The following is a 13,383-nucleotide window of genomic DNA, read 5'->3' as shown; positions in this document are numbered from 1 at the left end:
AAAAAATCTAGTGTAACTGTATATTTAAAAAATATTTTGTTTTATTTTGCTTTGTACTTCATATTCATAATTTTATATTTTAACATAATTTCAAAAATACATGTGAATTCTCGTCTCACTCCATTATTTCGAAGCCTAGTGGTTTAGAGCTTGTTCAATTTACCATGATCCAATTTTAATGCTAGAAATTACAACTATAACAACAAGAACATACGTATGTTGTTGCATATGCAAATTTTTGTAATAAAATAATAATACTTGTTTAGCCTTAGAATATTCCTTATGTATGTGGTGGGAAAATTGGAACTATCACATTCATGGCTCTAGTCTTGTTTACATTTTACGTTTCCCTTTGGTGATAAAACAAATATTATGGCAATAACTAAAGCACAAAGACCTAAAAAATCCCTAGTCAAAGCCAAAAAGAAATTGGGACCAATATTCAAAGTCTATGTATGTATCATCTATCAACAGCTATCATAAGGTGCCCTTTCAACCTCTTCATATTCTTTATTCCTCATTTTTCTTTCTATGCTTTACACACCACACGTGTACTAGTTACTACTCTTTCCATTTTATTTTATTAGTTAAAGTTTTAAAATGAGTATGTAATAATTCAACTTTTAATCAATACCTCTCAAATTTCTTCGTGTTATCTCGGAATTTTCATAAATGGAAGCAATTTTTCTCTTTCTTACTGTAGGGTTGTTTTTGAAAAAATTACGGATATGAAAAAGTCATATTACTTGATTTCATTGTGTGAAAATCATATATTTTAGGGTAATCATCAATAATCCACAATTTTTATACAATCACATTACAACACTCAATACTATTATTTTAATATTTTTTCATATCATTTAATTACAAATTTAATTTTTATTATATATATTTATTTTAAACTCATCATATCAAGAATTATATATAACTTTTGGAGTTGTCAAACTATCATTTTTCTTTTAGCTTTTAATGTAATCAATTTGAACTGAAGTCGTATTACTTTGACACGACTTTACCTTTAACATGTCATAAATCGTATTATTTTGATACGACTTCCTTGTAATGAAATCATGATAACACAATGTCCTGTAATTTTTTCAAAAACAACCATATTTCGGTTAAAAAAAGTGAAAATAAAAAAACATATTATCTCTTTCTTAGTTACATTCTTATTATTATGAATACTTTTAGAAAAAATATTTAATGTATTGTAAATAATGAATTAATTTGAAAGAATTAAAGTTTGATTAGAATTTGTTTTGCTTGAAGGAACGTATGTGAGTTTGTAGAATTTGTAAAATATAAGTTATGCTGTTAACGTGTATGACGAAATGCCTTTGCTTACCCTAGCAGTGTGCCTGAATTTCCTCAGGCCGTCCACTGCGGTTTCATCAGATGTGGTGGCTCATATAATGCTGAAAACTCATTACTACCCTTTGACTCTCTCACAACATAAGTGTGCATCAATCAAAAGCTTCTCCATATTCAAGTTCCTTGCATCACAGAGCTGAAGGGTACAAGAGATCATGGAGGAAGAAGAGTTTTTTTATCAGCAATGGAAAACTATATTATATCATATGAAGGAGGAAAAGAAGAGTTTAAAATGCATGGTGTTGTGGTGCTCAAGTAACACAAGTGGTTGAAGCTTTTTAAGGTCAAACAAAATAGAATATACATTAGAATTCCATCACACTCTTCCATTAGCATGCACCATGCAACCTCCTCATAAACTTTTACCACTTTTGCGGCGTCAACTTCTCCCCCCACTTCCCTTCTTATAAACCCTAACCCTCCCCCTTCATTTTCTACCACATTTTCATTCCCAACAGAACAAGCACACAAACAAAAACCCTCTTCTCATCTTCATCATCTCCTTCTGAGTACACCTTCAACCACCTCTTGACACTGGCAAGGCCATGGAGCTCCTAAAGGCAATATTCATCGTAGCAACAACCATGGCTTTGTCCATCACACTCACAATGAAGACCATCACCCAACAGGAATCAAACCCCTCCTTTCTGCACCATGATTTTCCCTCTTCATCACCACCACCATCTACCACTCGTCAAAACAACATTCTTCTCCCTTCCAAGAGGGTGAGCCGCTTCCTTGCTCAAGTTAAAAACCCTAATGCTGCTGATCACTGCCACAAGGACAAAGAGGTGTGCAGTTTGGTGGGTGTGAAGAACTCCACATGCTGCAACAACAAGTGCATGGATGTAGGGTATGACAAACACAACTGTGGTACATGCAAGAAAAAGTGCAAGTTCACAGAAACATGCTGTAGAGGGCAATGTGTGGACACCAACTTCGACAAGAGGCATTGTGGGGAGTGTAACCATCGGTGTGAAGTAGGTGAATATTGTGTCTATGGAATGTGCGATTATGCCTAAGGTTTATCATCATCATCATCATCATATGAGTCCCCAATAGGGTCCTATATTGTTATTATTATACGAGGTTTGTCATTTTATTAAAAATATTCAATAAAGTGAACCACATTTGTGGTGATTATCTAACAAAATATATACCGCAACATAGTTCAATGTTCTGTTATAGTTTATTTTGTTCCTCATAGTTTCTTTTGATCAAATTTCTTGACCTGTTATACACAAAAGTATTCAATGTGAAGTAAACTGATTGAACAAGAAACTTGATCTTCTTCTTTTCTCAAATCTGGTGTGTTAATTTGAAGCACCATGCTTATGGATTATTTTAATTACATAACACGATTTCAAGCAGACAGTGTGTTATTTCATTGTTCCCAGAAAAGGTTTACTGCTATCTACTTTGATTTTATCTGCATTAAATGTATTCAAAGTTAAACTATGACAATCAGTTTAGTGCTTAGATAAGTTAATTGGAAAATCTCTAAATTTAACCAGATTTGTTGAATTGAAAATGCTCTAAGAGTTGTTGGTAATGAAGTGGCATGAATCAGAAAACTTATCATTGAAGAAAACAAAAAAGAGGAGCTGAAGAAACCTTTACTTAAGGTATTTCTGAAAAATGAAGATATCCAATAATATACAGATCAGAACCAAAATAAAGTGGTGGCATGGATTTTCGTTCAAATGGGGTGTCCACGTGCATGCATAAGTGCCTCCCAAGATATCTTTCACCTTTATCAGAATAGTTGTTTTATATATTAGATTGTTTGACCAATGAATATCATGTTGGCATAAAAAAATATTTAGAAAAAAAACTGATGATATTGAAATGTGTGATTTCTCATAAATTAGGCTCTCTGCCAATGAGTAAAAGGGAGCAAAATCTGAGATGTGATGTGACAATTAAGTCTCACATTCTCATTTGCAATAAATTATTTTAGAACTACAATTTACTTTGTTTTCTTGAAAGTTTTGGTCACTTGAGCATGTCTTGGTAACATGAGCAATTACTTTTTGAGTTTTTTTTAATGCTTTTGGAAAAACTTTTAATTTAGTTTTGGATGAATTGTTATTTTTTTAGGAGTTTTCCTCTTCTAGTTAGGGATACAAATAAGCATTCTGCTTTATTTGGTTAGGAGTATAGGAAGTGAAAGATTGATTTAAAAATAAGGTGAGGTGATGATTTAATTTAATTTAATGAAGAAATAATAAATTTGAATAAAAAGTTTATAGATCGGTATGATTAATTCAAATTAATGAAAATAGATATTTTATTTTATAGTATAATGTTAAAATTTCCCTTTAAGTATATTTTTAGTTTAAAAGTTGAGAAAACAAAAAAAAAATTAAAAATATTATTTATTTATTGCCAATAATAATTATAGAACAATTAAAGAAAATCTAATAGTAAACTAATTTTTCAAAAATAAATGTCAAATGTAAGAATAAATTAGTATTTTATCAAATATCTTACATATCCATCATTTTCTCTTCATTTTTTTTAAATAAATCAGAAGGTAATGATGAGAGATCCACGAATCTAAGAGTATTTTTTAATATTCAAAATCAAGACTTTGCTAGCAATTGAAAAATGGTCTTCTTCAACTTACTTGTAAAATACAACAACTTCAATAATGTGGGAACGATACACTTCAAGTTCATTTTACTTTAATTTCAAACTATCAAGTAATTGAACCAAAAAAAATCTAATTATTACAAGTTCACAATGTATTTTTGAAATTTAAAGATGTAACAAAAATTATTTTTTAGAAATTTGTGATATATATATATATATATCACAAAACTATGGTCTAAAAATTTCTTCCTATGAAACTAATCTAGATCTCCCATGAAAGATCGAGAGGTCATCATCATAATGAAAAGTTTAATTAAAATAAATAAATAATAAAAATAAGAAAATATTATATCAAAGTCCAATAAATAAGTCTAAAACATTTACACTATATTTAATAATTGAAAGGTTGTAAAGAGTAAAAACTTAATTAAGTCAAAAGTTCAACAAGTAAGTTCTATAAATAGGTGAGACAATTGCTTCCTGCACCATATCATTTATGACATGCACCCAACGCAAATTTTAAAATCCAACATTACCCTTGATTTTATTTTTGCTTATGGATGTACAAATACGAAAGTGAGTTTTATACATTCTAGATTTCAAAATCCGGAAGGTCATTTTTGTATTTCATTTAAGCTTCTGGATTGTCATATCCAGAAGTGAGTTATGAGTTCCAGATTTTTATATCCAGAATGGTGTGTTGTAAATGGTGTTGAGAATTGAATCCATAACTCATTTGTATTTGCTTACGGATTTTGATATCCGGAAAGTCATTTATGTTGTTCAGGTAAGCTTCCGGATGGTGAAATCCATAAGTGACATATTAGTTATGGATTTCTATATCCGGAACTTTGTAATTTGACTTACGGATATGAATATCCGGAAAACAAAAATTTGAAATCATTAAGGACAAAAAAGACATTTCACGCCAGTGTGTTGAGTGTTGGTCTGAATTGATATGGTGGAGGGAGAATCAACCAATAGGTGATCTACTTAAGAGGTAAGTAGGGTGATTTTTATCTGATAACTAAACAAATTAATTTTGACTTTATCATCGGAGACCCTTGCAGGTACACCCACCCACCTGAGAGTTGATTATGAGCCCAAAAGCTTATAGTTGAACCTGACCAAACAAGATAAGGTAAATCTCATATTCCACAATCGAGAACCATTCTGAGTCCAAACCAATAAACCTTGTGACCGAAAATCCAAAACAAGAATGAGAGTATGAGATAACGAGAAGAGGAGACAAATACTATTTGTTTTAGAATAACTCTTATCTAAAAGAATAATTAAATTGATTTAGAACAATAGAATTCAATACACAAAAGTGATTGCATAAATTGCTTGAAAACTATAGATACCATACAAAGGAAGTCACAACATGTTAGTCTTTTCATTAAACAAATATTTTGTAAAAATAAAGCCTAAAATGTGTTTTAGTTTAGATATTAACTTTGTTCAAAATTTATCTTCCTCCTATTAAAAATAATATTTTTAGTTCATGCATTTTTCATAATAATTAATAAATTTGGTCTCCCTTTTTAAAACTCATAATACCAAGATGGGGACAAAATTCACTAATTATAAAAAACACACACTAAATTCATCATTTTTAAATATAGAGATTAATATTGATTTTTACCGAAAGTTGAGATCGTTTTAACACATTTCATCGTATGATAAAACTCATGCAAATATTTTTAACCAGCGTTAACTCCATGGGATGAGATCAAGATTTTTTTTAATATTTAATTCAAATATAAAATAAATATTTTAACTGTATAAAACAATTTAAATTGTGATATGAAGTTAAGTTTTACCTATGGACAATTTGTGTTAAGAAAATGTTGAAATTCAATTGGTGGATTAAAAATTAAAATTGATAAATGGTTAAAAATACCAAGCACGTAAATAAAAATAAAAATACATTAGTTTGATTTGATAATGTTTTTAATTAATCGATTGTGAGAATAATGGGTAAATCATGGTATATTATTTTCAATATATAATTAGCTCATTAATAAAATTTTATTAATCTATAGTAAAATGCAGTTTCAAAATTTAATTCCTTTAATATTTAGTTATATTTGATGAATAAATATGAATAAAACAACTCTAAATCAACCAAATAATTAAACTGACATCGTGACAAACTGCAAGAGTTGAAATATAAATAACTTTATGTGTTGAATTTTACACCCAATAACAAATAAGAAAAAATGTAAAGTTTTTTACAGTAAAAATTTGGTAAATTTTAAGAAAAATGAAAATCAAATTTGATAAATCATAATATTATAAAAATTAAAATATTATTTATTTAAAAAACACACAATTATATATACATACTTTTGTAAAATAAAAAAATAGAGATATTGTTAATTATTTAACCTTTTTTTTCTGGCTCGTTGGGCTTTTGTTTTGTGTTGAGTGTTCAACCACCTCAACAGAAGAGACGCCACACAACGCGCCACTTTTTTCCGATTCCAGATTCCATGACTTCTCCGCTGGTGGCGGAGGGCGCCGCCTTGGCGGCATTGCGGTCGGTGATGCTCCGGGTGCAGCAGGCGGCTGAGCGTTCCGGCTCCAAACCCGACCGGGTCCGGGTCGTGGCGGTTTCCAAGACGAAACCCGTCACTCTGATTCGACAACTCTACGACGCGGGTCACCGCTGCTTCGGCGAAAATTACGTCCAAGAAATCGTTGAAAAAGCTCCTCAGGTGTTGCAATGATTACTTTGATTTCTTTCATTTTTTTCCCTTTTCATATTTTAATTGATATTTAGGATTCAAAATATAAATGCTACTTTGTTGTGTTCCCTTGTGTTGTGAATGGAAATTTCTAATGATTTGATTTTGGACGTGCCTGCAGCTTCCGCAAGACGTTGAATGGCATTTCATTGGGCACTTGCAGAGCAACAAAGTCAAAACACTTTTGGGTAATTTAAAAAAAAAATTGTTGCTGAATTTATTTTTTAGTTTATTGATGTAGAATGATTTCCCTTCTATGCTTTCACTAGGGTGGTAGGATTTGGATGGAAAATGAGGCCTTTGGTTGCTTTTGATTTTAATGTTGGTCATCATATCAGAGCCTTCTAGTTTTGCATACATGGAAGGCTACCTTGTGTTTGTAGAAGCACTATATTAGCTCAATGACTCTCTTTTCTTCATAATATTAAGTTTGAATGAAGAACATTTTAGAAAACTAAAGTATTTTTTAATGGAAATTATTAGAATTAAATTATGTTAATTGCCTTTTTGGATCAGTGTGAAATTAATTATTTTCGTTATATTCGAGTCTAGAGGGAGTATGATAGATATTGTAAAAGTTAACAAACTTACTCTCTACACCATGAGTGGATACTGCTGACTATTTACTCTTTAATAAATCTAAGTTGAAATATTGCTAAAATACTTTCTTTTAAAATAAATAAGAGTTTAATAGGTAAGCTATGTCAACTAATCAGAAATTTTCTTTGACCCAAGTTTTAAGGTAGTTATTATACAAGTTAACAAGTTCTATGATTGGGTAACCTTGTGAAAAAGTTTATACTATCAATGCATATATTATTTATTGAAAAATATAACTGGGAGTATATTGTCATATCTCTCATTTGTTTAAAGAGTGCTTTAGCAAGTTACACACCGCTAGAAGTGTTTGAAAATTCGAAGTTAGAACTTCTTCAATTACTTCTTTTAAAAATCTCTGGTTCCTACGTGATACATTGATTTTCAATTTAGTCCATACAATTTATTTTAATTTTAGGTCTGAATACTATTTTTGGTTCCATTACATGATGATTATAATCCTTATATGTCATATTAGCACGCCATACCAATCTCATAGTGTTGCAATAGTAACAAATGGCAGAGATGAAATAGGGATTAAATTTCAATATAAAGGTGATTGAGTGGTGATGCCAGTTCAATTTTGCTATCCGAGCTGGTACATAGTTTTTCTACATCTTTTTGGTTGGCTCTGTGATTGTTAAAAATGTTTCTACAATGGCATTCTCTTGTTATAGCTTATTCGGCTGTTCCTTTCTTCAGCACCTTATATTAGCTGAATGTTAAAGTTGCATACTTTATGTAGGTGGTGTTCCAAATCTGGCCGTGTTTGAGAGTGTGGACAATCAGAAGGTAGAGATGTAAAATCAATGTTACTTGTAGTTCTTGGAGATATGAATTTGTTGTTAATTATTGTATTTTATTCACTAATAAAATCTGAATGAATCTAGATAAAAGTTGTCTTTATGTTGTGCTCCCTTATTAACTACTTTTCGCATTGCTGTTGCTGTGGACAAGGTGTATATTATACCTAGCAAATAACTAGTTAAAATTTCAAATTTTGGTGTTGGTACAGCTAATTTTCTAATCAATACCATTAGCTATTTGACTCACCTTAAAGTGTTCTTGTACCTCTGGAACTGTAGATAGCAAATAATCTTGATCGTATGGTATCAACCCTTGGAAGAGATCCCTTGCGGGTTTTGGTGCAAGTAAATACCAGTGGTGAAGAATGTAAGTTTGACTAATGAGTTACTCTTAACTCTTTTTTACACTTTTTGGTTCTTTTGAGATACCACCAATACCTTTGGATGTGAGGAAAATTCCTTCTTGAGGTATTAGCAAATCCTTCATGTGTAGATTGTAAATTGTATATTTGTGTTACTGACTTGTCTTACCGTACTAAGAGTTCTTAATTTGGCATCAGGGAATTAGTATTCATTGTATTCCTGTAATACCCATGGAATTCCATAAATTGGAAGAATATAAGTAATTCAAATATTTCCCCTTATCCCATGGTTTATTTACTGCATTAAACTTTTATTTATTCATTTCAATATTGACACGGTAATGCTACTTAATCAGTCACTCCTAAGATAGTTTGATATCTGTTGGATTGGAGAATTTTAGCTATTCCATCATTGTTTGTTAACACAGCGTATCAAATTCATTCATTATGTATTGCATTGTTTCAAGTACTTTTTAGTGCATTGTTTGTCGTAGCATAATGCTCTTATTTCTTACATATTTTAAATAAATAAATTTTTTTTGTATGGGTTCTTATATTTTTTGCAGCCAAATCTGGTGTTGATCCTTCTAATTGCGTTGAGCTTGCAAAACACGTGAAATTGAGCTGCCCAAACCTAGTGTTCTCTGGCTTAATGACAATAGGAATGGCAGACTATACCTCAACCCCACAGAACTTTCAGGTGCAGATTCTATTATATTCTGAAGCATGTGGGGGAGCACTTCTTGAAATGATCCATTTCTTGTTTGTCAGAACTTTTCCATTTAAGAAATGCATTTCATTTATTGTCTTCATGTTGTTTTGTTGAAATTTGTTCTGCATTTTTTACCATCATTTTGTTGCTTTTGTAGTAATGTTTTATGTGCCTTTAGTTCCAAATTCTACTTGTCTGTTTAATAAGGTTTTCTCTTTTGTGAAAAATCAGACCCTGTCAAATTGCAGATCTGAAGTATGCAAGGCACTTGAAATGCCCGAGGAACAATGTGAACTTTCAATGGGCATGTCTGGTGATTTTGAGTTAGCGGTATGGAATAGTGTGCTAAAGTATAATTTTCTTGATAGTTGCATTGCGTGATTCCATCTTTCAATGGGCATGTTTTGTTTGATACTTGTAGTGATAATGATAGTGTATGAAGAATGCTAACAACACACTTTGTAAAATATTTGTCATTATTGAATGGAATCCAGAAAGATCTCACTAAATCATAAATGAAATTCATCAAATAAGGGTGAAATCTGCATTCTTACATGAATTTTACCCAACAATAAAGTCTTAAAAGAGTGTGTTAGCATTTTTCGAAGTTTTATAGATATGGTTATGAGGACACTACCACATTTCTTTTAATTAGTATTGGATGTGATTTGTGAAGCATTTTGAAGATACTACTAGTTGATAGATACGTTACTAAAGTCTTTGTTTGAACTACTTAAAGATTTCTCAACTAACTGATTTCTTTTACTCTTAGTCAATTGTATACGTGCAACTGTTGATAAATATTTTTTGCCTTTCCAGATTGAAATGGGTAGTACTAATGTGAGAGTTGGGTCCACAATATTTGGACCGAGGGAATACCCTAAGAAACAAGAATAGCTAGAAGCTGTAATCTCTCTCTCTCATTCTATATATACAAACTGTGTATTAGCACACAGATGTTCTGAAGTGTATTGTATTCATTTACCTTTGTAATTGATGCGATGGAATTGGTGATAATAAAGTCCATAGTTGCTTTAAATACCATAAAAACATGCAAAATCTTCCAATTTTTGTTTTTTTTTTGTTTTTTTTACACAGTGCTTGTTTATACTAATTAGAGAATGTGTGTACGGGAGAGCCGTGTGTATGTGAGAACGAGGTAAGGAGAATGAGAGTAAACACAATGTTATAAAGTTGCAGCATACTATAATCATGTTGGTTCCTGTGTCTTGTGGATTTATGCTCTGCTTCAAATTTTAATTTGCTAGTACAGTGTGATTCACCTCAATGATCTTGTCTTGCAGCAAGTTCTTTTCCTTTTTTTGGTCTGTAGCTAACTGGAATATAGCTAACAATTGATACTTTTTTAGCTTCGAATTATGTTTTTCTGATCAACTATGGTATTATTTGTACACTTGAACTTCATTACAATAGTGGTTTAAAAAGATCACGTTATGGTGTACTTTTTTTTAAAGTTTAATTGGAATACGGTTAGTGTAAAGGTTATTTTATGAAGTCCTTCAATTATGAATTATAATATAATTGAAAAGTATTGTCTCTAATCAACAAATTCTTTTACAGATAAAACATTATGTGTGTGAACAAAATTTATGCTTCTGAATAATGAAAAATATATTGTAAAGAGCTTCAAGTTTTTTTTATATTGAATGTATTAACAAATAGTTGAGTTTAATGATCATTGACTATTAAGCTTATTTATAAGGGCATTCAATAACAATTTTTGTAAACATTGATAAATGCTCCATCATAAAGACACATGAGAACGAAGAATCTCTTTCACACGTCCAAATTGTCATGTAAACCTTTCCAATGGATTGGCGCACAAGGCATCATCATACGAGGAATCCTCGTGAAAACTATCAAATGCCATTCAAATCTTGCTCTTATCAAAGGGTACAAATTTGTCAAAATGGAGTTTGGATCCTTTCGAGGAGTTTTTAGTGATGTCTGTGTGTCTTAAAAAATATACTGATTTTGGTATATTAGATTTTTTTAATATATTTTAAAAGAGAGTAGATAAATAACATCAAATATCCAACAAAGAATCCAAATTTGTTCAAATGGCCTACTAAGCAACAGTGATTATAAATGCTCAAACATTTAAGTCTATAAAAACATTTACATAGTTAATTACTATACATTGAAGAGTGTTTTTTTTACTAAACTGGGACAATTTTACTTACTTTTCACTGAAATGAGGTTAGTTTTAAAAAAATTATGGATTGGGGCTAATTATGCTAAAGTGAGATGACTTTAATATAAAAAATCATGTAATGGTGGAATGATTTTTTCCATATCAAAGTGAAGTCGTGTCAAGATGACACATTTTTAGTATTGAGAATGAATTTGTGCCAACTTGTTGTATAAGTCCTTATTTATTTTATTTTCTTTAGATATGTGTTTCAAATAAAAAATGTTAATATATATAGTATTAATTAATGTAATGTAGTAGATAAATTTTATGTAAATAGTAATATTTAATTATAGTTTAAATAAATTAAATTTGTGTGTTGAATGGTAGTAAGTTATGTAATATTTTTATTTGATTGTTTGATAAATAAATTTTTGTAGGAGTTTTTTGTTAGAAAAAAAAATGTTTAATATTGTATTGTTTCATATTTGGCTATTACTAATTTTATATAGACAAACTATAATTGTGAAAAAAAATTTATTATTGTGTATTTGGAAAATAAAAAGAAATAATTATTGTGCATGTGGAAAATAAATAGGAGTAGATGGATATCTTTTAGAAATGATGATGAGAAGATATTCATTACACATACACAAAATAGTCAAATTCATTACAAAATCAAAATAAAAAGCAAATTTTGCATTATAGTAAGTAATTTATCTATGGGAAGACATGTCACAAGGTGATCTTTTCATTTGTCTTTGAGGTCTTTGTAGAGAGTGAGTGTCGGACGGAGGTGGATCATCATCGGTATCTTTGTTATCATTGTTATCGACTTGATTATTTAAACTATAATTAAATAATTAATTAACTACTACTATTTGCATTAAATTTATCTATTATTTTTTTTTGCCATCACATGAAAAGAATATTATTATTAAAAAAAGAAAAAAATAAAGAAAATATAAAATATATGGAGGGACTATACCAAAACTCATATGTTAACAAAAAGATACATAGGTATATTGTACCTATTAATAAAGAATTTTAAAAATAAACTAGATGAAAACCTATTATACCAATGAAATGATTTTAAAATTATCTATTATTTACATTAACTAATATTATATATATTAATATTTTTTTATTCAAAACACGTATGTAAATAAAATAAAATAAAATATTGATTTGCACAAAAGTCATACCACTAAGACATGATTTTACTTTAAAAGAATAATTTCATTAATAAAAGTCATGTCAAGTTGACACCAGTTCATCCTTAGAACTAAAGTAGTATCAAATTGATACAACTTCACTTTGACATAACAAAAATTGTGTTACTATTGGACAACTTCTTTGTATTAAAATTGTGTCATGTTGACACAATTAACTCTAATTTGTAATTTTTTGAAAAAAAAATCAATAAAAACAAAACAATCTTAATTTGTTAAAAGAACCTTGAAGAGTAATGTATCCTTTGATTTGTTGCATGATGGCTTACATTAGTTGATTATAAAAAATCTCTTTCCCATGTCTATACTTGTGAAACTCTCATTGCCAAAATTTGTGTAACTAGTTAATGTAGCCAAACAACTCTAGTTGTACAAACGATCTTCATGGCCTAGAAGTGTATGTAATTTAAGTCTCAACAAAGTTAAATGTGTTTGTTCCTCAATCAATCATAAGGTGATAGTGAGCAAATGCATCATGTAGTAATGTGACTCATCTTGTTGTATGATAAAAACTTACAATTATATATTCTTTTTTGGTGAACATCTTGTTTCCATCCATGGCTAACCAAGTAACAAAATATGACCCTCCACCAACATTTTACACACATATTAAATTATTTTTTATAAATATGTTTACATTTTATATTTAATAATATATTTTCTAATATTTTAATTTGATATATTTCTATTAAATATTAAAAAACATAGTTTAAAATTCCTTTTTTTTTTACTCTTAACTAAATTGTACTGTATATGACTCCTATGAATTCTAATAAGAATGTAGAAGTGTAAAAATATACATTTTT

General features: G+C 29.7%; 2 protein-coding genes across 2 annotated transcripts; both read left to right on the top strand.

Moving 5' to 3' along the window:
* The first annotated feature begins 1,787 nt into the window (after positions 1 to 1,787).
* On the top strand, positions 1,788 to 2,524 carry LOC137833063 (stigma-specific STIG1-like protein 3). Its single transcript, XM_068641446.1, has one exon. The coding sequence runs from the start codon at positions 1,917 to 1,919 to the stop codon at positions 2,391 to 2,393; it is 477 nt and encodes a 158-aa protein (XP_068497547.1). The 5' UTR covers positions 1,788 to 1,916; the 3' UTR covers positions 2,394 to 2,524.
* A 3,810-nt stretch (positions 2,525 to 6,334) lies between these two features.
* Positions 6,335 to 10,243, top strand: LOC137831257 (uncharacterized). The gene is made up of 7 exons (XM_068638854.1): positions 6,335 to 6,686; positions 6,838 to 6,904; positions 8,059 to 8,105; positions 8,399 to 8,486; positions 9,048 to 9,181; positions 9,425 to 9,523; positions 10,013 to 10,243. Exons 1-7 carry the CDS (start codon positions 6,462 to 6,464, stop codon positions 10,088 to 10,090), a joined length of 738 nt encoding a protein of 245 aa, XP_068494955.1. The 5' UTR covers positions 6,335 to 6,461; the 3' UTR covers positions 10,091 to 10,243.
* The last annotated feature ends 3,140 nt before the right edge of the window (positions 10,244 to 13,383 follow it).

The sequence above is a fragment of the Phaseolus vulgaris genome, chromosome 6 (assembly GCF_000499845.2).
Source record: "Phaseolus vulgaris cultivar G19833 chromosome 6, P. vulgaris v2.0, whole genome shotgun sequence".
NCBI classification, from domain to species: Eukaryota; Viridiplantae; Streptophyta; class Magnoliopsida; order Fabales; family Fabaceae; genus Phaseolus; species Phaseolus vulgaris.
The sequence above is the reverse complement of the archived record's forward strand: the minus strand, read 5'-3'. Positions and strand labels throughout refer to the sequence as shown.